The 25,541-nt window shown below is 35.4% G+C and overlaps 3 protein-coding genes across 8 annotated transcripts; all 3 read left to right on the top strand.

Annotated features, from left to right (window-relative positions):
- The first annotated feature begins 1,274 nt into the window (after positions 1-1,274).
- LOC107734478 (PR domain zinc finger protein 15-like) lies at positions 1,275-11,751 on the top strand. The gene is made up of 24 exons (XM_016546453.1): positions 1,275-1,343; positions 2,457-2,496; positions 2,661-2,754; positions 3,281-3,434; positions 3,512-3,664; positions 3,837-3,939; positions 4,017-4,274; positions 4,390-4,543; positions 5,036-5,157; positions 5,247-5,341; positions 5,474-5,561; positions 5,979-6,143; positions 6,437-6,531; positions 6,625-6,756; positions 6,970-7,113; positions 7,652-7,815; positions 7,902-7,981; positions 8,093-8,212; positions 8,353-8,484; positions 8,573-8,656; positions 8,736-8,911; positions 9,630-9,710; positions 9,846-10,049; positions 10,773-11,751. Exons 2-24 carry the CDS (start codon positions 2,466-2,468, stop codon positions 11,310-11,312), a joined length of 3,369 nt encoding a protein of 1,122 aa, XP_016401939.1. The 5' UTR covers positions 1,275-1,343; positions 2,457-2,465; the 3' UTR covers positions 11,313-11,751.
- A 3,199-nt stretch (positions 11,752-14,950) lies between these two features.
- Positions 14,951-20,792, top strand: LOC107734476 (transducin beta-like protein 2). 6 transcript variants are annotated; one of them, XM_016546451.1, is made up of 9 exons: positions 14,951-15,030; positions 15,222-15,432; positions 16,013-16,088; positions 16,238-16,353; positions 16,677-16,861; positions 16,960-17,111; positions 17,202-17,328; positions 17,466-17,618; positions 20,254-20,792. In XM_016546451.1, exons 2-9 carry the CDS (start codon positions 15,376-15,378, stop codon positions 20,711-20,713), a joined length of 1,326 nt encoding a protein of 441 aa, XP_016401937.1. In that variant the 5' UTR covers positions 14,951-15,030; positions 15,222-15,375; the 3' UTR covers positions 20,714-20,792. The 6 variants fall into 6 exon arrangements, with proteins under 6 accessions (XP_016401937.1, XP_016401936.1, XP_016401934.1 ...); XM_016546450.1 differs by having other exon boundaries at positions 14,954-15,040; XM_016546448.1 differs by having other exon boundaries at positions 14,966-15,040; positions 15,157-15,432.
- Positions 20,793-21,383: 591 nt separating this feature from the next.
- Positions 21,384-24,636, top strand: LOC107734433 (B-cell CLL/lymphoma 7 protein family member B-A-like). Its single transcript, XM_016546384.1, has 6 exons — positions 21,384-21,589; positions 22,463-22,538; positions 22,687-22,789; positions 22,918-23,091; positions 23,440-23,519; positions 23,853-24,636. Exons 1-6 carry the CDS (start codon positions 21,498-21,500, stop codon positions 23,937-23,939), a joined length of 612 nt encoding a protein of 203 aa, XP_016401870.1. The 5' UTR covers positions 21,384-21,497; the 3' UTR covers positions 23,940-24,636.
- The last annotated feature ends 905 nt before the right edge of the window (positions 24,637-25,541 follow it).

Genomic DNA, 25,541 nt, shown 5'->3' with positions numbered 1-25,541 from the left:
CCATTTGACATTTACTTGACCTCAAGCTGCACATGTAGAAGAAACCTGAATGCCTGTCCATACTGAATGTTGCCAGAAAGAAACCTCAGCAGTCTGGCTGTTTTATATGTATTCTGGGAGGACTGCTGTTCTGTGTTTTGCTTTTTTTATGTTTTTTTGTTTCATTTTTGTCTGTTGTGTGTTGTCATGTGCGGCCTGGCTGTTAACAATTCATTGTATTTCTTAACAGTCAAAAAATGAAAGAGGTATTTTCCAGTGAAATGGAAGGAGGCACATGAAGATTTTATTTTTGTCCTGCTTGATTGGCCGACCAGAGGTGATCCAGTTGTTAAATGAAATCTAACACATCAGTCCTCTGTATATGCATATCATAATGTATCCATGTGCATTAAAGAACTCCTCTTGTCAACTCATCTGTGCGTTCTCTTGGAGTCTGGTTGGCCTCCTTAACCAGAAGGACCTTAGAAATTGCTGTTGCGAATGATAATTGTTTCATTGCTCACCATAAAACATTTACCTGCAATATTAAGATTGCTCATGTGTATGGCCTGTGCAGTAAGAACTTATAGAGCTGTTGAGTTTGAAGTCCTAAAACCCTCTAGAATTCTCTTATCAGCTTTTAAGAAAAGTGGTTTGCGATTTATGAGTAAAAGTCTGTCATTACTTGAAGAAACTTGTTTTGTTCTAAAACAAAATACATATGGACATACCACTGTGCTGTGCATTTTAATTAAAACACGTGGCTACGGTGTTGCTAAATAAGGATTACAACTACCATAAGGATGTTAGTTAATGAACCACTGTTGTAGTCTTTATATCAATAAAGCTTTAAATTTCACATTTGATGTATGAGTTTGTGCAATATGTGTGAAAGTCTTTTCAAGTAATGAACTTTTGTTACTCTTCAAACCTAATAATTAGCTTCCCAATTAGCCTACAAATTGACGTAATGACTGAACAGCTCTATTATGGTGAAGTGACAAAGACTTTGATGTCTGTGCATATGGAATGTCAGCCTGTGATCTGCAGGGATTCTGTTCATCAATATATCTTTATTGGTTTGAGCAATAAACACTAACTGAACACTCCTGTGTGAACTTTTTGCCGTTTCTGGCTATCAAAACGCAGACATTCAGACATTTTCTATCTGCATGAAGTCATTTGCATAATCGAATTAATCAGATGGAACATTTGATGCAAATCTCACAGGGTACGGCGTTCGTGGAAAAACTACATATCCCATAATCCCCTTCGCGGGTCTTATTTCCGGTCCTGCGCGGTTTCTGGAGCGGATTGGAACCCGGAGTCAGGATTCACTAAATGTGTAGACGTTTTGAAAACAGGTAATAGCTTTATGCTAAATTGTGAAGCATTTATATTCAAACGCATTGAGCGAAATGGCCAAATGCTCCTCATTCACAGGTGCAGGATCAATGAAAAGTGTGAGCGGAGCGAGTTTCTCGTGCTTTGCGTTTTCAAACGCTCTGGCTCCAGATGAGCGCTGCGTCTCCATTCCATCCGCCATGCCGATTGTTCTTTGTTGCATTTGCATTGCTGAAAGAGAGCGAGCGCAGCCTGAGATCGGAGTTAAAACCCGGCTACAGTTTGAAATCTTCCCAAATCACGGATTCTGTCCGTATTGTACTCCTCTTCCATGGCTGCTTACGGGCGATTCATGCGCAGACTGCTCCCCGATCTGCGTTGATAAAGAGCGTCATTTGTTGTTATTGTTGATCTTGGGAGCATCAACAAAATCTGTTGCACTCTGTAATGGGCTCTGCTGTAAAGTGCATTTAAATGCGTTTTTACAATGTGTTTGCGTTACGACCTTACGGACTTACAATTTTATAACGTATTATTTAATATAATCCTTTCTTTATACATACCAGACATGTGCATATTTTTAGGCCAAATTTACAAAGTTATATTCAAAAAATATTTAAAAGCCCAGTTAATACAAAAATTACTGAAATACACATTATGTGGTTTTATTTTAATACTAAAAAGTTAAATAAATAAATGTCTAGGTTGTGTAATTTTAAAACTGTTTTTTTAAAAGACTAACATTTTGGAAATAGAAATTTAGCATAAGCTGTTAGACGTAGTCTTTTATTATTATATATCTAAGCAGTTGCACAACCTGGTATTTTTTATGCATATCAAATTTTTTGTAGAAAATTATAAAAAAAAATAAATAAATAAAAAGTCAAGTCAACATGAATACAAGTCTGTATTATATGCGTTTTAAATATTGGAATATGTAACATTTTAGATTTATATTTAAAACCGTAATGTAATTAGTGTACTAATCTACTTTTAATTAACAATTAATGTAATTGGAATTATTAAATCCTATCCTATTGCAAAAGTGTCATAAGAATGCCACCATGCCACAAATTAATTGAATGATAAAATTGTTACAGGTGTTAAAACTAAATTTTGTGCATCATCTGTAGGGTGTCAGAATGGCAGAGCAGACACCAGATGAGTTTATTTGTAAGTATGCAACTATAACCTCACATTTGTTTATGAATATACATGCAACATCATTGTAATATTGCAATATTGTATCCTCATTGCCACTGTCAAGCTTTTTTGCAGTGTCCTTGTATTATTAAAGAGCATGGATTAATATGTGCATGTGACTGTACTCCCTGCAGGGTGTGAGGACTGCGGGCAGTACCATGACTCTGAGTGTCCTGAGCTGGGGCCTGTCGTCACGGTGAAGGACTCGTTTGTTCTGAGTCGGGCACGGTGAGCGAACATGAGTGGCTTTTGGCCAGATACCCTCAGAGAGGGTCTTGGCTCTGCCTGAGCGCACTGACCACAATTAGATGGCCATATGTGCCAGATATTGACTCTGTATTGTGTTTAGTACCAGAATTTTATTATGACAATAACAGTTTAAAAAAAGTCATATTGTGAAATATTATTACAATTTTAAATAACTGTTTTCTATTTTAATAGATTTTAAAACATAATTTATTCCTATGAATTTAAATCTAAATTTTCAGCAGCCATTACTCCAGTCTTCAGTGTCACATAATCATTCTAATATTCTAATTCGGTGCTCAAATAACGTTTCTCATTATTATCAGTTTTTAAAAAGCAGTTGTGCTGCTTAATATTTTTGTGGAAAACATAATAAAAAAATTTCAAGAAAAAAAAAGAATGTTTAAAAGAACAGTATTTATTTGAAATATAATATTTTTGTAACAATGTCAAAGTTTTATATATTAACGTTATTGAAATTTTAACATCATTATTGTCCATGTTCCAGGTCGTCTTTACCAGACAGCTTGGAGATCAGGTTAGCTGAGAAGGGGAAAGAAGGTGTGTTTGTGCTTCGATGGCTGGTTAGGAGGACTCAATTTGGCCCATTTGAGGCCAAGAGGGTTCCAAGCCTTCAAACTGAGGGGGCATTTCCTTTAAAGGTAAACAATAGACCATCAATATGCCACTCCTATCCAAGTGCGCCTATACTTAATGTTTTCTCTATTGTATATCTTAGGTATTTCAAAAGGACAGCTCAGTGGTGTGTTTTGACATGTCTAATGAAGACGACTGTAACTGGATGATGTTGGTTCGGCCCGCCACAGACCACAAACACCAGAATCTGACGGCCTACCAGCAAGATGATGATGTTTACTTTAATACATCACGGGTGAATTGATGCCGCACTTCTGTGCCATTCATAGCACTGTGGTTATATAGTGAGGACGGCTACAGTTATGTTATTAACACTATAAATAATGAACAGCTTAGTTTATTGTGGTGTGTTATTAAATTTCATATGCTCATTTACTTTGATTGTTCTCTCATTTGTTCCGTCTCAGGTTGTCCTGCCCGGAACAGAGCTTAGAGTCTGGTATGGAGCTTTTTATGCCAAAAAAATGGATCGGCCTGTTCTTAGGCCACCTGTTCTTCCACCTCCACCAGGTATGTGTGCTTTAAAGTCTGTGCAATGTGCATTATACTTCTGTTGGATGAAGTTATTCATCCTTTTGCGTGTTCAGAAATGGTGTCCAACAAACCTGGAGTCCCTCCGGCAAAGGGGCCACCAACAGAGACCCTTCCAGTCCCGGACCGGCTGCTTTGCCAAACCCCAGCACTTTCCACAGACCCACCTGTCCAGCAGGTTGCAGAGGCGGTATCCCAAAACAACACAGCCAAAATTGCGTCCACCCCACCAGAGCCAACTAGAAAGCAAGGCAGGCCACGACGGACAAAAGCACAGAAACCTGCGCCGAGTGGAACAGCTGATTCTAGTCAAGGTGAGGTGGGAATTATAGGGGTATGGCCTATAAAGTAGGTTATTAAAGCACATTTCAGAAAAGTAACCCTTGAATGATTGTTTGAATGAGCTTTATTTTTTCACCTCCCATCTAGCAGAAGCCCCTGTTTTTGTGTCCGGTGTGCAGCCTCTCAGTACTGTGGCTCCTGATGTTCCCCTGTCTGTACTAGATGTCCAAGAGGTGGTTGCCAGAGATGGCCCGCCACTCAAAACATCTCGGGTGACACGCTCCCCCATCTCCTCTGTGAAGTAAGGACAACTTTTACAATTCATTTATGTCACATCCTCTGTGTTTTAAAGCACATACATTACTGTTTAAAAGTTGGGGCTAGTTTCTTTTTTTAAGACATTCAGCAGGGATGCATTAAAATGATCAAAAGGGACAACAGACATTTATAAATGTACAAAAGATTTCTATTTCAAATAAACGCTGTTCCTTTGAAGTTACCTGTACTATTTTGAATTTCTGAAGGATCGAGTGACACTGAAGACTGGAGTAATGCTGCTGAGAATTCAGCTTTGCATCACAGGAATAAGTTACATTTTAAAATATACTATAATAGAAAATAGTTTGTAATAATATTTCACAATATTGATTTTTGATCAAATAAATGCATCCTTGGTGAGCATAAACGACTTATTTCAAAAACATTAAAGAATCTTACTGACCCCGAGCTTTTGAACAATAGTGTAATTTCACTTTTTTTCATTAATCAATTCTTTATCCTATTTGTCTGTTAGACCTGGTATGAGGAAGCGATCTCTGCGACAGGGAGGCGATCATAAAAGAGTTTTCCAGTGCTGCCTCTGCAGTAAGGTGTTTCAGAACAGCAGCAACCTCAACCGACACATCCGTTCCCACGGTAACTCTCCCAGCATCCTGAGAAATGACTTATCATATAATAAATAATATTGTGTCATATGCTTTACTGTTAATCTAAACTGTTTACAGGCGATAAATGTTTTAAGTGTGATGAGTGTGACAAGATGTTCAGTCGAAAGGAGAGTCTGAAACAGCATATATCATACAAACACAGCAAGAATGAGGTATGGTGCGTTTTTTAACCAATAACCTCTTATTTATTGATTTAATAAAATAACATTAAAATATGGCTAGATGCATTAATTTTAGATGAATCTGTGTGTTTTTGTATGTTGTATTTGTGTATGTTTTCTTAGCCTGACATAGAGTACAGATACAAATGTTCAACCTGTGGGAAATCTTTCAGAGTGGAAAATGCCTTAAGATTTCACAACTGCAGGACAGGTAAAGAATAAGTTTCATTTTAATGACATTCATTAAATCATTTTAGCAAAATATTGCACCATAAATTTCTGGTTTAGATTTACGACAGTTATTCTAAACCATAAATAACCACAAATAATAATAATTATTATTATTAATGAAGTGTAATATTTTATTTTTTTTAATAATTGGTCAATTGACTGTCGATTTAATTGTGATTAATAAAAAATGTAAAACAGATATGACAAATTTATTAGGATATTATGTAATTAATTAAATAAAACGTTCGTAACCCTTTTACAATTTGAGGTTTTTATATGACTTGAGTAATAATACACAATTTAGAAATATATTTTCCAAATGCATTGTATAAATGAATAAAATATGTATTTGACAGCATGCACAATATATGTTTCATATGTTCTCCTCTTTTTGCAGATGACAAAACGTTCCAGTGTGAGATATGCTCAAGGTTTTTCTCCACTAACAGTAATTTGTCCAAGCACAAAAAGAAACATGGAGAGAAACTCTACGCGTGTGAAATCTGCAATAAGATGTTCTACCGCAAAGATGTCATGCAGGACCACCAGAGGCGGCATGTTGGTGAGTTATTGAGATTGCTGCTTCAATTAATTTATTTCATTGTAATACTTCAAATAAACCAAGGACACACTCCATGCATATGTAAAATATTGATGACGTATTTTTGAAATGGAAAAACGGCAGGTAAAGTCTGTTTTGCTAATCAGTAAATAAGCACAAACATTGAACAGATGGTTCTTGCACAACTGTTCTCTGTTTCTAGGCCTCATTAACTTTCTTTTCTTTCATCAACCATTATGTCACTTCCTCTGTGTGTGCACTAATGGCTTCCACAACCCATTGCTTTTCCACAGGCCCAAAGAACATGAAACGAGAGGAGCTTGAAGCGAATGGGGAGGAGGGAAGCAAATACAGGAAGGAGCCTTCGGCATGCCCCATTTGTGGAAAGGTGGCTTTTCTATATCAGTGACACCAAATATGTTGATATCAGATCTGTGCTAAACTGAATTAAAAAAAAGAAATAAACAACTTTATATTCAAGGTGTTTTCCTGTCGGAGTAATATGAACAAACACTTACTAACCCATGGGGACAAGAAATACACCTGTGAGATCTGTGGCCGCAAGTTCTTCCGTGTGGATGTGCTGAGAGATCACATTCATGTACACTTTAAGGTGAGGAATAGTGGCGTGCAAAACAGTTTTTTCATTAGCAAGTAGTTGGTGGGTTGTCTGAATGACTAGTCAGCCTGAAGGAAATCCACCACTGACAAAAACATTTTAGTCAAAGGGCATTCACATGCTTAAATGGAAAAAATGGAATTTCAGTTGGTGATTTATTTGTGATGTTGTACTCTAATTGAGTTCCAAAATGCATATTTTTTTCAGGACATCGCCTTATTGGATGAGCAGGAGAGAGAGGACTTCATTAAGAAGATTGGCATCTCTATGGAGGAGAGTGATGACAGCTCTGATGAGGAAGATGAGAAGAACGATCCTGATCATCACAAATACAGCTGCAAGAAATGTCAAGTAAACTGTCGTGTTGTCGTGACGTCTTGAAATTTCCAGCCTTTTGACGATATTTAATGTCTAATATTTTTTTGCTCTTAAATTATTTTTTGTAACTGAGTAACCGTCATTTCATTTATTGTTGCAAATTAGAGTAATATGTTTTTTTCCCAATAAATAAAATACAGTAAAAATCTAAATAAAAATATTCAGTGTATGTTTTGCTATTTATTAATTTTCATTTATATGCACAAATATAGAAGCAATAAATAGTAATAAACAGCCATATTTACCGACATATATTTCCACATTTTAATTCATAAAATGCATAAAAATATAAAAAAATACCATGTATAGGTTTCCATGAAGATTTTTTAGTGTTGCCACAAACAAATAGTAAAATCACTTCATTGAAATTTAATTGATTCACAAACCCTTTTAATTGCTAAATAATGATCCATTGTGATGTTCATGATGTTGCTTAATTTTATATTCCCAGCAAAATCTTTTATTTACATATCATAAACATTCTCCCTCTCTTTTCATCATCCTTCATCAGATGACATTCGCCAAGGGTCGTGACTACTTGAAACACATAATGGACATGCATAAAGAAAAAGGGTACAACTGCACCATGTGTAACCGCCGTTTTGCTCTGAAGGCCACGTACAACGCTCACCTGGTCATCCACCGAGACCACCTGCCTGATCCTGCAGTGCAGAAGTAAGACAGAGCTTTTTCATGAGGCTTTTGAAAAGCGTTTAAGATCCTTTTCGTGGCAAAGTTAAATTCCACTACTTTCTTCACAGATATATTCATCCATGTGACATGTGCGGACGGATTTTCAACAGCATCGGCAACCTGGAGAGGCACAAAATCATCCACACAGGTGAGTCTGGTGTTACCAATATAGTACACAGGTAGAAATTAGTGTAGTGTAATTACTTTAATTTTATATACAAGGCTTAGTTAAAAGTGATAAACCCTCTGGCCGCTGCAGGAGTGAAGAGCCACTGCTGTGATCAGTGTGGAAAGTCCTTTGCCAGGAAAGACATGCTAAAGGAACATCTGAGAGTCCATGACAACGTCAGAGACTTCCTGTGTGCGGAGTGTGGGAAAGGTACGGACACTTAATCCCTCTCAATCCCCTAATACACCTTGCATGCTAATGTGAAACAGTGTAGCTTGATTGTAACCAGAAATGATTCCAAAAGCAACACATTTACAGGATGAGTACATATATTTGTCTGTGTTTTCCAGGCATGAAGACGAAACATGCCCTACGGCATCATATGAAGCTGCACAAGGGAATTAAAGAATACGAATGTAAAGAATGTAACCGCAAATTTGCCCAGAAAGTCAACATGCTGAAGCATTACAAAAGACACACAGGTGAGCAACATTCTAGACTTGTACTATAATGTTACATATGATACACATCGCAAAACAAGATTCAAAATATAGTAATGTCTTCCTTCAGGCACAAAGGACTTCATGTGTGAACTGTGCGGGAAAACGTTTAGTGAGAGAAACACAATGGAGACGCACAAGCTTATTCATACAGGTACAGTTCGCGGAAATATTATACAGAGTTTGGTTTAGTTACAGTAAAATAGTCAAATATTTACTCTCATCTTTTGCAGTTGGAAAGACGTTTTCTTGCTCCGTCTGTGACAAGAAGTATGTGACGCAGTATATGCTGCAGAAACACATGCAGCTGACCCATGAGAAGGTGGAGGCTCAGAGCTGCCACCTGTGCGGCACCAAAGTCTCCACACGCGCCTCCATGAACCGCCACATGCGCCGCAAACACCCCGAGGTGAGAAACAACCACATATATTTTTCAAAAAAACGCTTTTTTGATATTGTCAGTGATAATTAAGATTATAAAAATTAAATGACTGCTAAATGCATAAATGTAAATGTAAAAAAAATTAGCATCAAGTAATTCATCTATAGTTCATGCATAAATCTTTTTATACATTTTAAAACATTTTATGCATTCATTAATGTATTTTACATATTGAAATTAAATAAATAAACTATCAATTTTTCAAAATGTTCATTTTTAAAATATCTATCTGTAAGTTTTCATCAAATAAATTATGTTTTTGTTGAGTAAATTACATGCTATCTTTGTCGGCAAAATGGACCTGTTTTTACCTTGCTGAATAAAAGTGTTAATTTATTTTTTAAGCATACTCCAAACTTTTGAATGGTAGACATTTGGTAAACAGGTGAAAAATGGTAAACAGTTTCCACAAAAATATGACGCAGCTAAAACTGTAAATATGCAAATAGAAATCAGTTCTTTTAAATTGTAATCATATTTCACAATATTACAGTTTTTACTGAAAATTACATGCTATTTTAGTCCGTACAATGGACTAAAATAACACTAATGAATTCATTAAAAATGAATGACTATGAAATTACAAAATATTGACTGAATTTAAAGGACATTTTCATTTTACTTTTTCACTTGAACATTTTTGAGCTTATGGAAGCCTAGATATCTAAGCTTCATGTGATCTCAGCAGATTGTGACAGTACGATTGGGTGACTTTGATCTTCAAGAACCATCAACAGTCGACGCCTCCACCATCAGTATTGCACAGGTTTGTCTTGTAACAGCCTGTTTTGCATGATAATAGACAGAGAATGAAAATTAAAGGAGGATTGTGCTGCATGAGCGAAATTTGAATGTGTTTTTTTTTTATTATTTGGTTTCTGTTTGTCATTCTGTTGTTCAGCCCTCTCTGACTCTGGAGAAAGGCTCTCTGACTGCGGAAAAAGTCTCCAGGAACTCCAATCCCACCAAGAATAGGGCTAAACTCCTGCCTCATGAGCCTGAGCTGTCTGATTCAGACGAGTATGCTGACTTCACCAGCAAAACCACTGAGTTCTCGACCACTGTGGGAGATGAAACCAACTCTGCTGTGCAGAGCATTCAGCAGGTTTGTTCTATCAGTAATTATTTCAAAGCATTTTTCCCTTTAAAGTCAACATGAAATCAAAATCAACCCTATTTACTTTGTTTCACTTTGTTGTTTGATTTACTTTGTTTTACTTTTGATGGTCTTATTGAGCAGGATTCTTTTCACAATTCGATTAAAATTCAATACTACTTTGTCTAAATAAGTTTAAAATATTTTTTTTTAGAATTTAGTTAACTAAATTAATTAAAGTGTTATATTATTTTGTTTAAATAAGTTACAAATTAAACACTAAAATAAATCATCTTACAGGATTCATTTTATACAATTATTTGAAAGGGAATTTCATAGAATAATATTGTACCGTATGAAAAATGTATATTTTGTTATTTGCTGAAGATTACATTTAACAGTGTTATTTAATTAAAAGTAAATGAATTTAATTTAATATATTTAAAAATTAACCCTATTTACATAATTTAATAATTAATTTAATTTAATAATTTATGCATTTAGCAGACGCTTTTATCCAAAGCGACTTACAGTGCATTCAGGCTATAAATTTTTTACCAGTATGTAAATGCACATACGTATTGTACATATGCAAAATAGGTTGTGAATTGCATTTCGAACTTTAAAGCCGACAGATCTTTACATGTATTTTTTTTAGTTGTGCATTTGATTTTAAGTGTTGATTCATTTGATTATAAAGAATAACCTCCTCTGTTTAATGTACACACAAAGGTGGTAGTGCTGGCTGACCCCAGCGCCCCTCCAGCCCCCTCCAGCTCGGTCAGTTTGACCAACATCACTGTTACCCCCATCACCACACCCGCTCCCGCCCAGTTCAGCAGCCTGCAGCCCGTCGCCGTCGGCCACCTTGCTCCAAGCGATCGCCCCCTCACTCTGGACAGTTCCATCCTCACTGTGACATTCGATGCCGTCAGCGGTTCGGCGATGCTGCACAACCGGCCAGCAGATCTCCAGTCAGAGGCAGTGGGATCGACAGGGGCCGCAGCTTCACAATCAGTCGCACATTTCATCAACCTCACTACCTTCGTCAACCCGATCTCCCACCAGCTGGAGCAGCCCGCTCTAACCTGGAGGCCCGTCGCACTGACTGACGGAGCTCATGCAACCACCATAGATGAAACCCTGACAGACTCTCAGGCACCTCCAGAACAGCCACAACCACTGCCAGAACAAAGGCATCAGATTCAACCGCAAGTCACAGGACCTCCCCAACAACAGACCACCACAGCACCACAGATGTTCAGCTACTGAGAAATTAAGAATATGATTTCATTTATAGCTAAAGTCCCATTTTGGAAGTTTGTTATGAATTTGGACCAATATGATGGAAGGTTTTGTTACTAATTCAGCACTTCTCATAGTTGAAAGTACGACTGTGACTATAAGGGCAGCACAAATCTTTTGTTTGAATTTATTAAAAACCAGTGGACAATTTCAATCAAATTATTAAGATCCTGGAGATTTTTTTAAATGAATGCATGAAATGTCTGATTATGATTTAAGAGGAAGCGGGACCTTAGTTTTTCAAAATAATAACTTGGATTATATTTGTTGTATGATGTCATGCTGTAGCACCTGTGGATTGATGATGTCAAAAAGAATGAATTGATATAAATATAATACATGGATAGATTGTATTGTAAGTGCTAACTGGAAATATTTTCTATTTTTGTTTCCTTTTTTAAAGAACAATGGGTTGTCCTTAAAATAAATGCATGTATGGACTTGTCTCTGAGGTGTTGATCTTGTATTAATGGTTGGACTATAAATGATTTACACTTCATTATATATATATATATATATATATATGTGTGTGTGTGTGTGTGTGTGTGTGTATCCCTAGATCTAATCAATTCCTGATGGATAAAATCAAATCTTTTTCTTTCCTTTATTTATCTTTTTTTCAATATTTTGTTTCCATCCAAAATTACAAAAGAAAAATTGTTTGTGAATGAAATTTCATGGACTTTAAAGCTAAAAAAAATCGTTGAATATTGTAGTGTGTAATATTTTATATATATTTGTATGTGTGTGCATTTATCAGAGGAGATTATCCAAATATAATTGAATGAAGCAACACCTAAAGTCGAATGCAGTATATATATGGAAAATAACATGGAAATAAATGTTTTTTAGAATAAAAAAATAAATAAAACAAAGGATGACAGAATGACGCACTATTATATCCTACACCAGACCGTTCTCTCTAGGCCACTAAACAAATTTAGTGCTGGGTAACATGATCGTCAGGTTTTTCACAAACATGTTGTGTCAGTTCCAGCCTATATATATTTTAACCTGATTATCTTTCACAATATTACTGTTTTTACTGTACTTTTGATCAAATAAATGCAACATTGGTGAGATTAAAAATCTTACTGACCCTAAACTTTTGAATGGCAGTGTAGGTTGTAATATTATAAAATTACTGTGCGTTATATACTTTCAGTGTTGGGCAAGTTACTTCCAAAATGTAATACATTATATATTACTAGTTACTGTCTTTTGAAAGTAATTAGTTACATTACAATATTACTGTCTCTGAATTGTAATGCGTTACACTACTTTTGAGTTACTTTTGAGTTACTTTCACCAAAATATCCACAGAAGTATTATAAAATGCCAAAATGTAGTTTATTGCTGCTCATTCTACACCCAGTGGAGGGTAATGTGGTAGGTCTATATAGCATACAATTATAAAATCATATTTAGATGCCGGTATGTAGGTCTACATTAATGTTACGTTGTAGTTTAGGTTAAACACAGATAAGCAGAAACCACATTATTACATTCATAAATAACACCGGTAAATAAAGCGAAATGTTATAATGTACAAACAATAAACACAATACCTAGCCTATAGGCAAATTTGAACGGTTTCAGAAGAAAACAAGAATGAAAAATATAAGTTGCTAAACAAGCCAAAACGAATTAGGCTAATCAGTGGCGGCGCTAGGGCGGGGCTTGACGGGGCCCATCAGAAACTTGCTTAATTTACAATTTTCCTAATGATGTTCCCTTATTTTTGGTGTCACTTTCATTAACATTAAAAAAATAAACATTAAAAAAAATGCCTAATATGTGGCCTATAAACGATTGATATTATGGGGGCGGGGTCAAGCAACGCGCAAACTGTGCGCAAGAGTTATGCCGTGAACGTCAGTAAACTCACTAAAGAGAAAGTTAAAGTAAAAAAACTGACGGAGCTTTCTAACGCTGCATTAACGGCGCATATTCTCTGAGACAACATTACTTCAATATAGGCTGATGATGGTATATATCTGTCTTAAATTATTCCCTTGATATTTCTCTTGTGGCCCGTAGCCTATAGTGAAAAACATGAGAAGAAACGTATTTCGCGTTAAACAGGTTGTTTTTGAAAATCTGTGCACGAAATAAAGCTGCTCTTAATTTTCATTGATGACTGCAGTGTTAATAATTTTAATTATAGGCCTATAATTCAATTGTATAAATTAATAGACCTGTTTAAAAAAAATTATTGCGGCGCAATAATTTCATGTAATTTAATAATAAAAGTAACCTAATAATAATAATAGGCCTAATAATAAGAAGAATGTAACAGGCCTACATTACTTGGAAATGCTAAATCCTCGTAATATTGCCAATTTTTGATGCTTTGTTTTGACAATATCTCTGGCTATCGTCGACACATGATACGACGCTTCTCAGCACGGGGAAGTTATCACATCATTTTACATATAGACTATGATTTAATAAAAACATATTTTGTTATTTTTAGTTAAACTTAATTTTTGTTGCTCGTCCGCCGCCTTTTTCACTTCTCCGACCCCGCAGCTCTCTCTTCGATAGCTTAGTGTTAGTGGCACCAGTCCAGGTGTTTCCAGGTTTTACTCGTGCTATTTCTCCATGTTGAGAGTTTGGTGTCGCACATATTGCTAAGCATTCTTATCCTTTTCTCCGATGAACTGAAAATAACAGGAGTGTGTCCATCTCACAAATGTAGAATCCGTCTCTGCAGTCATCTCAACCATCTAATTCCAGTAACAGAAGATAGACACTATTTTACCCGCAGATTTTTTTCTCTGGTGCTGTTTTGCGATGTTAGTAATATGTTGTTGTAACTTGCGTTACTGAGATTGTAACGAGTAATAATATTACCCAAATTTGATTAGTAATGCGTTATATTACTGCGTTACAGCAAAACGTAATATACTACTGTAATATTATTACGTTTGTAATGCGTTACTCCCAACACTGTATATATATATATATATATATATGTGTGTGTGTGTGTGTGTGTGTGTGTATCCCTAGATCTAATCAATTCCTGATGGATAAAATCAAATCTTTTTCTTTCCTTTATTTATCTTTTTTTCAATATTTTATTTCCATCCAAAATTACAAAAGAAAAATGGTTTGTGAATGAAATTTCATGGACTTTAAAGCTAAAAAAAATCGTTGAATATTGTAGTGCGTAATATTTTATATATATTTGTATGTGTGTGCATTTATCAGAGGAGATTATCCAAATATAATTGAATGAAGCAACACCTAAAGTCGAATGCAGTATATATATGGAAAATAACATGGAAATAAATGTTTTTTAGAATAAAAAAATAAATAAAACAAAGGATGACAGAATGACGCACTATTATATCCTACACCAGACCGTTCTCTCTAGGCCACTAAACAAATTTAGTGCTGGGTAACATGATCGTCAGGTTTTTCACAAACATGTTGTGTCAGTTCCAGCCTATATATATTTTAACCTGATTATCTGGTTGTTAAAAACGTTAATGTTAATTATCCACGATCTATTCTAAATGCAAAAAGCTAAATCTAACGTCGGTCTAAACGGGTCATTTACGACTCGTCGTCATTTGTGAAGTTATGCCGAGACTCCAAACCGCTAGCGGCGCTAATAACACGAACTTTACCAAAGTTATTCACTCAACAACAAAAGAGAGAATCTCGCGGCTGCGCGGTGGTGAGTAGACGTAAGTCACTACTTTCCGTATAATGTAATTCATTCTATGAGAAAACAGCCCCATTTTGAGATTTCATTTCATACACGTAATTTACGTAAGTTCTGCAATCTTCAAAACAAATACAGGGGGCTGTCGCGTAAAGACTGAGAAGTTTGATGCACAAGGATAGTCACGGTTATATGTGTTGCAGCAATCGAGCTGCCAGCGAGTCACTGGAGTGAAGTGGAACTAAAGTGCGACTCGAGTTACAGAAAAGAAAGAAAGACAGATCTGCAGCAATACAGCCAGTCTCTGAGTCTGCTTGCTTGGGTCAGGAGTGATAACGTGGCACAAATCTCGCCAAAATGGAGTTTGCAGCGATCTTTGCACTATCACTACTGATAGGTGCGCTGGTTGTGTTGGTGGCCGTGGCTGTTGGCAGACAGAAAGGCGAATTATCGGAGCAGAACGAACAGAAGAAAGACACCAATGCACCGAGTGAGTGTGTCTTTCTTACACCTGTCAGCAACTTTAAAGTTGATTTCTTGTCACTTACATAACGATGTTTTAAACTCATTTCAAAGTTTAGAAATTAGTTTATTTTTATGTCATGTCTTCATAATCAAAACTGCTGGATAATGTTACAGTGGAGGAAAATGCAGCGAAAGCTTCTTCCAAAAAGCAGAAGCAGCAACAGCGCCCCCGTAAGGAGAAACCTCAGCAGCACACATTCTCACACAAGCTTCTGGCTTCCTCTCTGAAGGTGATTCTTGCTTAAATCTCAAAGATATACAGTAGTAAACACATGACGTCATTTACTGTCAAAGCATGTTATAGTAAAGACATTTATAATGCTACAAAAGATTTATTTTTCAAATAAATGGTGTCACTATCTGTTAATCAAAAATGTGTCATGGTCGCCACAAAAATATTATACAACTGTTTTCAACATTGATAATAATAAAAATGTTTCTTGAGCAGCAAATCAGCATATTTGTGTTGGTGGCCGTGGCTGTTGGCAGACAGAAAGGCGAATTATCAGAGCAGAACGAACAGAAGAAAGACACCAATGCACCGAGTGAGTGTGTCTTTCTTACACCTGTCAGCAACTTTAAAGTTGATTTCTTGTCACTTACATAACGATGTTTTAAACTCATTTCAAAGTTTAGAAATTAGTTTATTTTTATGTCATGTCTTCATAATCAAAACTGCTGGATAATGTTACAGTGGAGGAAAATGCAGCGAAAGCTTCTTCCAAAAAGCAGAAGCAGCAACAGCGCCCCCGTAAGGAGAAACCTCAGCAGCACACATTCTCACACAAGCTTCTGGCTTCCTCTCTGAAGGTGATTCTTGCTTAAATCTCAAAGATATACAGTAGTAAACACATGACGTCATTTACTGTCAAAGCATGTTATAGTAAAGACATTTATAATGCTACAAAAGATTTATTTTTCAAATAAATGGTGTCACTATCTGTTAATCAAAAATGTGTCATGGTCGCCACAAAAATATTATACAACTGTTTTCAACATTGATAATAATAAAAATGTTTCTTGAGCAGCAAATCAGCATATTATAAGGATTTCTGAAGTAATGGCTGCTGAAAATTCATTACCTAAAAATCATGTATATTGATATTTCTGTGCATTTCATTTCTCCTTTCTAGAATCACAGTGGCAGTATCACTTGCCTGGATTTTAGTAGCAATGGCAAATACCTTGCGTCTTGCTCTGATGACCGTACCATCAGGATCTGGAGCACTAAAGACTTCCTGGACCGAGATCACAAGTGCTTGCGGGCCAACGTTGAGTTTGACCATGCTACACTCGTCCGCTTCAGCCCAGACTCTCGGTACGTTTGGCTTCATTATAACATGCCGTTCAATTAGATGAAATCTAACAGATTTCTATAACTGTTATTGCTGCTGACTGGTTTGTGTTTGTCCCTAGAGCGTTTATCACTTGGCTGGCTAATGGAGAGACCATTCGCATCTATAAGATGATTAAAAAGGATGATGGGACATTCAGTTTCAAAGCTGCCTCGGAGGATTTCCCTCAAAAACACAAGGGGATCGTTATCAACATCGGAATCGCAGAGACAGGTCAGTGGACTCCAGTAATTAAATGCATCTGAACTAAGGCTAAGCAAGCTTGCGTAAGACTTAAGTAGTAATTTTATACTTGGTTTTCAGGCAAATTTATAATGTCTGCCTCTGTTGACACTACCATTGTGATCTGGGATCTGAAGGGAGAGGTTTTAGCTACTATAAACACTAATCAGATGACCAACTCGCATGTTGCTGTGTCACCGTGTGGAAGGTTAGTTCAAGAAACAATACAAGCAGCCCCTCTGGGATAAAAAAGATTAATGTGCCGCATTAGTGGTAATAAAGAGTTTGGACATAATGCACATAAATGAAATAGATTGAAAACCACTATTTTTTCCTTCTCATAAGGTTTGTTGCTTCCTGTGGCTTTACCCCTGATGTGAAGGTGTGGGAGGTTTGCTTTGCTAAATCAGGGGAGTTCAAAGAGGTCACCCGTGCGTTTGACCTTAAGGGACACTCAGCTGGGGTTTACTCCTTTGATTTCTCCAATGACTCTCGGAGGCAAGATATTCTCATCTTTTACCATTGAACAAAAAATATATTCAATATCAATCAATAGTCTCAATATTCAATATCAATCAATATATTAATATAAATAAAATCATAAATATATAACTGATTCATATAAATAAATATATAATATATTAATATAAATAAAATGTTTATTAATCAGTGCCAAATACTATTATAGCATTTATTCATATTTTGAATTATCTTTTAAATATTTTGAATTAGATTTTAATTTGAGTAATTTTATGTGCTTTTGTAATTTTTTTTATTTTAAATTTTTATTTAGCTTCAATTTATTTTTATTTCAGTATTTTTATTCAGTTATTTCAGTAAATTTAGTACTTCAAATTAAACTATATTGTGTCAGATTTTTAAGTTTTTCATCTAATATTTATATTTTATTTTCTTACAACTTATTTCAATTAACAAAACAATTTTATTAGTTTTAGTTAACAAAAAACACCACTGTTATTAATTAGTGAACAGAGATTTAAAAACGTGTTAAGATGTGTTAATAATTTTGTTACTTGAGTCTGAACTGTGCAGAAACTTGCCCATTGTACCTAAAAGAATGACAGTAAACCACAAAACATACCATGAGGAGGTTTGGGAACCTGCACTGTCAGAATTGGAAAACAGACCAGCCAGGAACTGCTGGACAATCCTTAATTAAAGAAGCAAAGACAGCATTGTTGCATTAATAATTCAAAAAATAAAGGAATAAATTCTACAAAAGAAAAATTCAGAGACATGGGCATCTATTTGCACAAATTTAAAAGCATTAATGACTGATAATGATTAAATGACTAAAATTGTGGAATCAGGATTAATTCAGAACTTTTAATCGATCAGATTTTCCTTTCATGAAAAAACTTGGATATATATAGATAGATAGATAGATAGATAGATAGATATTATAATTTATTATTATTATTATTATTTTACATATACCATTCAAAAGTTTTGGGTAAGATTTTTGAAAACATATTTTAAGGGTTCATTCATTTGATCAAAAATACAGTAAAAACAGTAATATTGTGAAATATCATTTCTATTTAAAATAACTGTTTTCTATTTTTATATATATTTTAAAATGTAATTTATTCCTGTGATGGTAAAGCTGAATTTTCAGCAGCCATTACTCCAGTCTTTAGAGTCACAGAATCTATTTCTTCTTATTATCAATGTCAAAAACAGTTTCGCTGTTTAATATGATTTGTGTAAAAGATGATCCATCTTTTGGACCAGATACATTACTAGATAAAAGTTACTAACTAATAGCTAACGCTTATGAGACAAGAGGTGGTCTTCCTCAAGGGGGAACATTCAAATCTTAAAACTTTGTTTTATTAGAAGCATTTGTATGTGTAAAAGTAATCAGTAATGAAGAATTCTTTTTAAAATGTTAGACAATTCATTGATTAAAATGAGTGGATTCCCTGGCTGATACAATTAAAACATTTTGAGGAATATTTTAGTCTCCTTTCTCATCATATTTTCAAGGTGCTTAAAATAGTCAAGACTGATTATTTTTATTATTTTTTTTTTTTGTTAGCAGGATACTGTGCTAAATTTTAAATTAGTCAAATTAGTCAAGTCAAATCGCAATACAAAGTAAAAAAACATGGATATACTAAATATATTATGAGTGTTGCAACTGTAAGATGTCAACAGATTCTCTCAGTAAAAGAAAGTATATATTTATGAATAAACCATTTTCATGGCAGAACTGAATGTTAACATTTAAATACAGATATTCGGTCTTTCAGAACTCCTAGTAGACAGCAGCTGTAACAAGTGGCCATACACACCCCTCCACAGCCTGTCCCTGATCCAGTCTAGAGTTACGCTGCTGGCTGTTTTGAGTGAGGAGCACAGGCTCTGTGCAGTCTGATAACGTCTCCACGGACGCTACCGTTCCCGCTGTCCCAGGGGCAGGATCACCAACTGCTGCCTGGACCCCTGAGCGGCTGTGGAGCGCATCTGTGATGGTGGGGGCGGAGAGGAGCGCTGAATGTTCCATGAAGAGCAGCTGCCACAGCTAATGGAAAAGGAAAAGACAAAAGGCTCATAGAGAAATAAAACCACGACTGACCCCCCTTAAGGAATCGTTTCCTTTTATATACTGTATATATATTGTAATTACAAATAATAACACATTTTAAAGTAGAAAGGCTTAAATACTATTAGAGTTATTTTAGCATATTATAGAATCTTTTAAATATTTTGAATTAGATTTTAATTTGAGTAATTTTATGTGCTTTTGTAATTTTTTTTATTTTAAATTTTTTAGCTTCAATTTATTTTTATTTCAGTATTTTTATTCAGTTATTTCAGTAAATTTAGTACTTCAAATTAAACTATATTGTGTCAGATTTTTAAGTTTTTCATCTAATATTTATATTTTATTTTCTTACAACTTATTTCAATTAACAAAACAATTTTATTAGTTTTAGTTAACAAAAAACACCACTGTTATTAATTAGTGAACAGAGATTTAAAAACGTGTTAAGATGTGTTAATAATTTTGTTACTTGAGTCTGAACTGTGCAGAAACTTGAATTGGCAGTTTTCATTCAGTTTTGATAGCAATATTCAATAACATTTCTATCACTCCCTTTTACAGAATGGTGACTGTGTCCAAAGATGGCACGTGGAAGCTGTGGGACACTGATGTGGAGTATAAGAAAAAGCAGGACCCATATTTGCTCCGGACCGTGCCATGTCAGGTGTCGGAGGGGAGCCGCATTGCCCTGTCTCCCGACGGTCGTGTAGTAGCCATATCAAACGGTTGTGATATAGCCATGTACAGTGCCAGCACTGGTGAACTAGAGGAGGAGTTTCACGGTGTTCACAGCGAAGAGATAACTGACCTTAAGTTTGACATCAATAATCATTTCTTAGTAAGTAGTGGGGACCGTGCCATTCACGTCTTTCACAATGTAACCGGTTACCGCGCTGCCATCCAGGACATGCAGACCATGCTGAAGAAAGCCTCAAATGATGGAGTGAGACAGAGACTCCAGCAGCAGATAACAGATGCTCAGAATGCTCTGGACACAGTGCTGAATGCAACAAAGAACTAAAAGCTGATTTATTTTCACTTGAAAGCTGGTCTGTTTTTGGTTGCTGTGCATACTGGTTTTGTTGAATAAATTGGCTGTTTTTAAGGGTTTGTCAATTTTGTTCCTTTTTCACAAATTTTTCTACTGCCATCTCTTTGTGGCTTTAAAAGTGACATTTTCACTTTTCAGGGTAAATATAGTGTCCTGCAAAGGCAAAATGCTGTCATACTGAGGTGGAAACAATACCCTTAATTTATAAATAAATATATATAGGGCATATATGATATATGTATGTAAATAACGTCTAAAATATTTAACATTAACTTTAATAATTACAATACCCATTTTGATATCTTAATTCATCTAAAAAATAAAAACGGACCCAGAGGACTTTTATTTTGAAATTAACTATAACCTTTATGAGTTACATTAAAGCATTTAGGTTATAAATATGTGCAGCTGTTACAAGATGGGTTTGGGCCATCGGTCGTTGGCTGAATATATATGATTAGTGGCTTTTTCATCTTATAATAAAGTTAACATAATATGTGCAGCTGTTACAAGATGGGTTTGGGCCATCGGTCGTTGGCTGAATATATATTAGTGGCTTTTTCATCTTATAATAAAGTTAACAAATTTAACAAAGATAAACAACAGCAGCCACCTGTGCCCTCTATAAGTAGGTGGGATCAGTCAAGAAGCTCTGGAAAGTAGTCCTGAGTTCTCGCGATGCGAGATTTGCGAAGCCAGACTGCGAGACCGACACGATTCCATCCAGTAATAAGAGTACCGATAAAATTCAGAAATGTCTGGTCGCTCGGTCCGCGCGGAGACCCGAAGCCGCGCTAAAGATGACATTAAGAAAGTGATGGTGGCCATCGAGAGAGTACGGAGATGGTGAGTATGACGGGCGGCGTCACGATACTTTCAAAGAGAGAAATGTTTTTCAAAAGAGAAACTTCAGTCGGAAAGGAGGAGGAGTTTAATAAGAGGATGCCGTTTGATTGACACAAGAGACAGCCAATGGCTGCGCACTTGTCTTTGTTTTCTCAAGGGACAAGTGGCAAAACGAGGCGGGACTAGAGAGGACTTTTAAAAGGTTTCTTTATGTTTTGAAGAGGCGTAGTGTGTAGGACTGTCAGTAACCTTAAATAAATTACATAATTTTTCTTTTTTTTTTACTAATTTATAAAGTCTATTATACATGAAAGGAGGAGGAGTTTAATAAGAGGATGCCGTTTGATTGACACAAGAGACAGCCAATGGCTGCGCACTTGTCTTTGTTTTCTCAAGGGACAAGTGGCAAAACGAGGCGGGACTAGAGAGGACTTTTAAAAGGTTTCTTCATGTTTTGAAGAGGCGTAGTGTGTAGGACTGTCAGTAACCTTAAATAAATTACATAATTTTTCTTTTTTTTTGTGCTAATTTATAAAGTCTATTATACATCTACTGTGCAAGAAAGTAATCCAAGCACATTCAATCAGGGTTTAGGCCAGCAAAAACCTAGCACTTTTGTGATTGAAATAAATGGGGATATTGGATAGGGTTCAACACATCAACAAATGGACTTCGTAATCCCACATGTCCCGAAAAAGCAGCTCTTAGAGGAGCCTTTAAACTTTCTCCATCTGGAAACTTGATAAGTGCTTTTTTTCTGCATGGTTGCGTTTTTAACATGGAAACTTGATAGAGCTTTCAAGTCATGGACATTCTAATTTATTGAGATGCACCTGTATATGGGAAACCTGTTACACAATTGCTCTATTTCAGGGAGAAGAAATGGGTCACAGTTGGAGATACATCATTAAGAATATTTAAATGGGTTCCTGTGGTGGACACAAAGGAGGTACGACACATCTAACATGTTAATTTCTCTTGGTTTTAATTGTTTGAGAGTTCGTTTTATACATAAGATCAACATATTACCTGTAAAGTAATGGATTTTCCAAATTCCTTCACTGTATTTACTGCACCTGTAACCTGATATCTTTTAGAAGGACAAGAGCAAAGTGTCTGTGGGTGGTGAGATGCAACGGAAGAATTTTTCCACTGAGGAGGCATCTGATAACGCCTGTTCTGTAATGTTAGATTTTCAAGGTAAACATTTGCATGTGAGATTCAAGTTTCAAAGACATAGTTTACCCAAAAATTAATATTTTACCATATTCAGCTTCTTGTGGTTTCAAACCCGTATTGTTTTCTTTCTTTCTCTCCTGGCTTTTCAGATGAGAACAGCAACCAGAGTTCTCTGTCAGACTCGTACCAGCTTAAAGTAGCTGCAGACAGCAGCAATAACTCCAGTCCACAGCCCAGTGAGCCGGTCAGCCCTGCACTTCAGAGTCTAGACTACCGTACAGATGATCCACAGCCGCCCACCCTCGGCCAAGAAATCATGGAAGGTGAGACTCATACCTTGCATTTCTCATTGAGTTTAATGTTAATCTCAGAGCTGAGAGATACATTCATTAATTAATTTATTATATTATATTACATTACATTATATTATACATTTCCAAAGGTATATCCAGTGTTTTATAAAGCTTGTAATTTTATAAATCTTGCTTAAATATTTAGTCATATTAACCTGAGATTTCACAGTAAGTTGTTTGCCCTCTTTGTGTCATTGTGATTTTGATCTGAACAAATGAATTATGTTTTTATCTCCAAAACTACACATTTCACAGGAGTTCACTGAGATCATTTAGTCCGTTGACCCACTTTTAAAAATGATAACTTTTTTTTTATAGAGCCGCTGCTGCAGTCAAGTGAGATTGCAGATGAGCCGCCAACACTGATCAAGGAAGATCTTTTACCCCTCACTGCTCAGGTACAAAACCGTACAAAAGTAGTCAGAGGTTCTGCATAAAGCATGAATGCTGGGACAGCCCCTCTGCCTTGGGTTGTGAACCTTGCTTGCCTTCAAATTCATATATATTTTTTTGGGTATACTGTATATGAGAAAATAAAAAAAATACATAAATATCTATATATAATATTTAATTTATATATATAATGAATGTTTAAAAAAAAAAATGTAAACAATATTTGTCATTTATTCTACTAGATTTATTTTATATTATATATATTTTTAGATTGTTTATATTAAGCCTTTTTTACTACTGAAATTAATAATTAATTGCTCCTTTTTCTCTGGGTACAGGAGGATGAGGACAGCTGTGGAGCCCCACCACTGAAAAGAATCTGTACCGAGCAGGTCTCGGTCATTCAGGCAGCCCCTCTTAGCTAACATACACACACACACAATCACACACACTGTACACTGGGCATTGATAATCAGCCAGACTGATCACTGGCCTTCCTAGAACTGCTGCAAAAGACACAATATGGACCAGACATCGAAAAAGCACTATATTTATTATCGCATGGGATCGCTTTGCAACATTTTAGATTTACAAATCTTTGCTTTCCCTTTGTATCTCCTAGAATATGCTTCCATTCAGGTCATGTCAGGATTATCGTTCATTTTTGAAGATCTCATAGTAGAATCTCTGAATTGTTATCTCTTACACTAATTCTGACATAACATGAATGAAGCATTGATTCAACGTTTATAGGCAAAAACCAAAAAAAAAGGCCAGACTATTAACTAGACATTCCTGTTTACAGGGAGAATGAATGAATGTACTATCACTATAAAGCCCTTCTTGTTGAAATTGCTGTTACAGTTATTATAATGCTAATAGTTAATATTTTAATATTTTATCTTCAGTTGAATGTGATGCTTGTTAAAAAAAAGAAAGCCATAATTTAATTTCATGTTGACTGAAGGCTTAGCCATTGTTGAAGAAAATGTCCTCCAAAACCATGACAAAAAGCAAGTTAAATGACAAGGGTACTTGAAATGCAATTTAATACATCACGCTTTATGCACAAGTAATCTCATTAGACCACACCATTCCCTTTTAATAAAAACAACTACTCAACATGCAGAATGTCTTCAATCAAATTCTGTAAATTTACATGCAGATTGAAATTAAGTCTTTAAGTCATGTTTCAAAAGATGTGAATAATATCTAGATTTTCTGTTTGTAGATTCTGCTCTCAGGGTCTGTAGTGCCTCCAACTGTCTATCAGCTCTCATTTGTTGCAGTAATTGAACATTTACTTTTTTGTCTCTGTAGTACACCCCTAAAAACGCCTGTCACTTATGCCACCTTTTATTTTTTGCACACTGGTCTAGTGGGCACTTTGAGTTCAATGAAGCAGTCATATTGTTATTTGATGCAAATATCATAAAAAATTTTAGACCTTTCAAGATTCATATTCAAGATGTATTTTTGTCTTTATTCTTTAAAAATAATAACAATGTACATTACAGTTCAAAAGTTTGGGGATAGTTTTTTTTTTTTTTTTTTGCTAAATAAATTTATTTATTTATTTATTCAGCAAGGGTGCATTAAAATCGGTGAAAAGAGACAGTAAACACATTTACAATGTTACAAAATATTTCTATTTCAAATAAATGCTGTTCTTTTGAACTTTCTATTAATCAAAGAATCGTGGGGAAAAATGGTTTCTTCAAAAATATTAAGCAGCACAACCTTGATATAATAAGAAATGTTTTTTGAGCAACAAATCAGCATATTAGAATGAGTTCTGACGGATCACGTGACACTGAAGACTGCAATAATGTCTGCAGAACATTCAGCTTTACATCACATCAAATTGCTTTTTCAAATATTTTTAAATAGAATACAGTTGTTTTAAATTGTAATAATATTTCAAAATATTATTATGTGTTCTGTATTCAAAAACACGGAAAAATCTTACAAACCCCAAACTTTTGATTGGTAGCGTATATTAAAAATATATATTTTAAGTTTTGTAT

This window comes from Sinocyclocheilus rhinocerous, unplaced genomic scaffold (genome assembly GCF_001515625.1).
Source record: "Sinocyclocheilus rhinocerous isolate Xijiao unplaced genomic scaffold, SAMN03320098_v1.1 scaffold1211, whole genome shotgun sequence".
Taxonomy (NCBI): Eukaryota; Metazoa; Chordata; class Actinopteri; order Cypriniformes; family Cyprinidae; genus Sinocyclocheilus; species Sinocyclocheilus rhinocerous.
Note: the sequence above shows the minus strand (reverse complement) of the source record. Positions and strands in the feature narration are given on the sequence as shown.